Source organism: Rhagoletis pomonella, unplaced genomic scaffold (genome assembly GCF_013731165.1).
Source record: "Rhagoletis pomonella isolate Grant_MI unplaced genomic scaffold, Rhpom_1.0 Rhpom_scaffold_00006, whole genome shotgun sequence".
NCBI classification, from domain to species: domain Eukaryota; kingdom Metazoa; phylum Arthropoda; class Insecta; order Diptera; family Tephritidae; genus Rhagoletis; species Rhagoletis pomonella.
Window position 1 is genome coordinate 77474290 of NW_023458560.1, and position 3861 is coordinate 77478150.

The following is a 3861-nucleotide window of genomic DNA, read 5'->3' on the forward strand; positions in this document are numbered from 1 at the left end:
CTCAACCGTACACATCTGATATATAAAAAAACCCAACGTTTGCAAACCTCGCTATATTTATGAGCAGAAGTTAATGAGTTCGATTGAACACGCAGAACGGAAGCCAGTTACCGATATATCGAATCCGCCTACGACAGAAGGGCAATCAAGGTCAAAGTATAACACTAGATCATCGCAGAGAAGCGCAAAAATGCCCGAAACGGACAATGAGCAACCGAAAGGTCTAGCGGAGGCCACTGGAAGTCAAATAGGAAGGCAGAGTAAGGAGAAAATTGAGAGTACAGCAGAAAAGCAGAACAGAAAAAGTGCAGAAAAAATAGCGGAAAATAACCAAATGCTTCAGCAGTTAGTTCAATTGTTAACCCTAAAAATACAAGCTGACGAAGTAAGACAAAACAACACGAGAATAGTGGCGGAAGATTTTGCGAAGATTATTCCGGAGTTTGATGGTCATAACATGCCGGTAAAGCAATGGTTCAACAATTTCGAGATCAATGCGGCGGCATATGGTCTGGACACAAAACAAAAGTATGTCCAAGCACGCGCGAAAATGACCCGCACCGCTAAACTTTTTTTGGAAGGAACATTTGTGTATGAATACGCCGAACTTCGTAAGCTGTTGGAGGAAGAATTCGAACGTGAATTTATATGCAGCGCAGATATACACGAACAGCTGCGTGGACGGAAGAAACATGAAGACGAGAGTTTCCGTGAGTATATTCTGCAGATGAAGAAAATCGCATCTCTTGGCGTAGTTGATACTGCATCAGTAGTTCGTTACATTGTTGACGGACTAAACTTAAAAACTGATTTTAAGTACAAGCTGTATGGCTGCAAAACCTACAAAGAACTGCAAGAAAGTTATGATGTTTACGAACGTGTTGCTGAAAGCGGAACCGGTGAAAAAGCTGAGAAGCAGAAACAAGCATTTAAGAAAAGTTGGCAAATGCAGGCAAATAACGAAAGAAGGCAGCACTGCTATAATTGTGGATCGGTAGACCATTTACGCAAAGATTGCAAAGTGGGTACAAAATGTTTTCGCTGCAATCAGAGTGGCCATATGTCAAGAAGTTGTCCGAATTCAGCGGCTAATGTCAGAATAGTGCAAAACTCAAAACGCCTGAAGAAGATTAAAATTAACAACGTGGAGGTAAACTGCTTGGTTGACACGGGCGCAGACGTCTCGATCCTAAGACGACATAATTGCAGCAAAATGAACATAAGCGGCATACAGGGCAGCGCCTCCAACCTACGAGGGTTGGGTAATAAACTTATTCGACCTGTTGGCTGTTTTGTAGCAGACGTTGAAGTTGATGGTATGCAGACGTTACAAAAATTTGTTGTGGTGGCCGACAGAGATATTGAGTACGACGCATTATTGGGTTACGACTTTATTAGCAAATTTAATTTCATATCGACGTTGGGCGGATATAAGTTTTTGCCTCTGCTGGGGGAAGAAACTTTCGACAACACAAATCAGCTAAGTATATATAATGTAGTAGAAACATATAATGATTTTGATGTACCCCTACAGTACAAGCAAGATGTGCGCCTAATGATTGAGAGCTACCAACCGGCCGAAGTTACTGCCGAGTGCCCAGTAAAATTAAAGATAATACCCGATGGAAACATTGTACCATTTCGACATTCGCCAAGTCGCCTTCCTGTGACCGAAGCCGAAGCAGTAAAGCAGCAGATCGACGAGTGGCTGGACGCAGACATTGTACGGCAGTCCACCTCAAATTTCGCCAACCGTATCGTTGTGGTGAAGAAAAAAAGATGCCACCTATAGGATCTGCATTGATTTTCGCAAACTAAATACGATGGTACTGAAAGACTGTTTCCCGGTTCCGGTAATGGATGACGTGCTCGAAAAGCTACAGAAAGCGAAGTATTTCACTGTAATGGATTTGGAAAACGGCTTTTTCCACGTCCCAATTGAGGAAAGTAGCCGCAAATTTACCGCTTTTATTACGAAGGATGGACTTTTTGAGTTCAATCGCGCTCCGTTCGGGTTCTGCAACTCACCCGCCGTTTTCATACGTTTCATAAACCATGTGTTTCAAGGTCTCATGAACGAGGATATCCTGGATTTGTACATGGATGATATTATCATTCATGGAGTGACGGCGGACGAATGTCTTGCGAAGATGCGAAAAGTTTTCGACACAGCGGCAGCTAACGGCCTGAAAATAAAATGGAAGAAATGCCACTTTCTGCAGACGAAGATTCACTTCTTGGGCCACACGATTGAAAATGGTAAAATATGGCCTGGCAAGGAGAAAACAAGTGCCGTCAGCAAATTTCCAGTTCCTCGAAATGTTAAAGCCGTGCAGTCTTTCTTGGGACTGACGGGGTTTTTTCGCAAGTTTGTGAAGGAATACGCCCATATTTCCCGACCACTGACAAAGCTGCTGCGCAAAGATACAGATTTTCAAATGGGTGCAGCGGAGCTGAATGCATTTCAGCGGTTGAAAGATGTCTTAGTTCGAGAACCTGTGCTGAAAATATACGACAGATACGCTAATACTGAATTGCACACAGATGCGTCAAAAGACGGATTTGGTGCAGCGCTACTCCAATGGCAAGAGGGGCAGCTCCATCCCGTTTTCTTCTGGAGCAAAAAGTCAACTGAAGCAGAGGCACGTCAGCACAGCTATATCCTAGAAGCTAAAGCTGTTTTCTTGGCAGTGAAAAAATTCCGTCACTATCTGCTAGGAATTGCATTCAAGCTAGTAACAGACTGTGCTGCTTTTAAGCAGACGATGAGCAAAAGGGATGTCCCACGCGAGGTGGTACAATGGGTTATTTATTTGCAAGATTTTGAATTTGAAATCGAACATCGTGCGGGTGTGCGACTTAAACATGTTGACTGCCTTAGCCGTTACCCTCAGCAAATTATGCTGGCGTTGTCAGAAATTTCGGCGCGCATGAAAAAAGCGCAAGCAGATGATGCGATGATCAAAGCTGTAGCAGAGATTCTTGCCAGTCGGCCGTACGAGGGATATAAGTTGAAAGGAGGCATTGTATATAAAACCGTGAATGGAAATGATCTCCTAGTGGTCCCTAAAGCGATGGAAAAAGAAATAATTGTTGACGCACACAATGTGGGTCACTTTACGGGTCAGAAAACCATGCATGCAGTTCAGCAAAGCTTTTGGATACCACACTTGGAGAAGAAGGTTGCACAGGTCGTTAGCAATTGCGTTAAATGCATCATACATAATAAGAAAGTTGGCAGAAAGGAAGGTTATCTGCATTGCTTATACAAAGGGGATAAACCATTGAGTACACTGCACGTGGACCACCTCGGCCCCATGGATGCCACCATAAAACAATATAAATACATTTTCGCTATGGTGGATGCGTTTACGAAATATGTCTGGTTATATCCGACGAAAACGACTAGCAGTGACGAAGTGCTCAAGAAGTTACAAGATTGGTCTGCCATTTTTGGGCATCCAGATCGAATAATCAGTGATCGCGGTGCTGCATTCACATCGAATATGTTTGAAGAGTATATAAAAACCAATGGTGTCGAACATGTGTGGAGCACAACTGGAGTGCCTCGAGGGAACGGCCAAATAGAACGCGTCAATCGCTCAGTGCTGGCAATCATAGCAAAACTGTCTTCCGAGGAGTCGTCGAAATGGTTCAAAGTCGTACCGAAAGTGCAGGCAGCGATTAACGCTTATGTTCATTCGTCGACGAAAAGGTCTCCATTTGAGCTAATGTTCGGGGTACGGATGAAAACCGGGTGTGATAGCCGTATTATAGAAATGCTTGAACAGGAGATGTACGAGAATTTCGATGCTGAAAGGCAACGATTGCGGAAAGACGCAAAAGACGAGATTCAACGCG

At 43.7% G+C, this 3861-nt stretch overlaps 3 protein-coding genes across 6 annotated transcripts in view; all 3 read left to right on the plus strand.

Moving 5' to 3' along the window:
* LOC118741352 (protein phosphatase 1 regulatory subunit 14B-like) overlaps positions 1-3861 on the plus strand; it is a 251722-nt gene that overhangs the window by 104017 nt on the left and 143844 nt on the right. The window lies entirely within an intron of this gene.
* The window catches only part of LOC118741350 (ribosome biogenesis protein WDR12 homolog), a 7812-nt gene that overhangs the window by 1821 nt on the left and 2130 nt on the right, over positions 1-3861 (plus strand). The gene's annotated exons all lie outside the window — the stretch shown is intronic.
* On the plus strand, positions 9-1958 carry LOC118741349. The gene is made up of 2 exons (XM_036473290.1): positions 9-1484; positions 1535-1958. Exons 1-2 carry the CDS (start codon positions 74-76, stop codon positions 1561-1563), a joined length of 1440 nt encoding a protein of 479 aa, XP_036329183.1. The 5' UTR covers positions 9-73; the 3' UTR covers positions 1564-1958.

What these genes read in the sequence shown, in the direction of transcription:
- LOC118741349 (XM_036473290.1), top strand. Translation starts at nt 74, where the DNA reads ATGAGTTCGATTGAACACGCAGAACGGAAGCCAGTTACCGATATATCG. An exon ending in CGACAACACAAATCAGCTAA is followed by an intron (nt 1,485 to 1,534) that starts GTATATATAATG and finishes GTACCCCTACAG; the next exon opens with TACAAGCAAGATGTGCGCCT.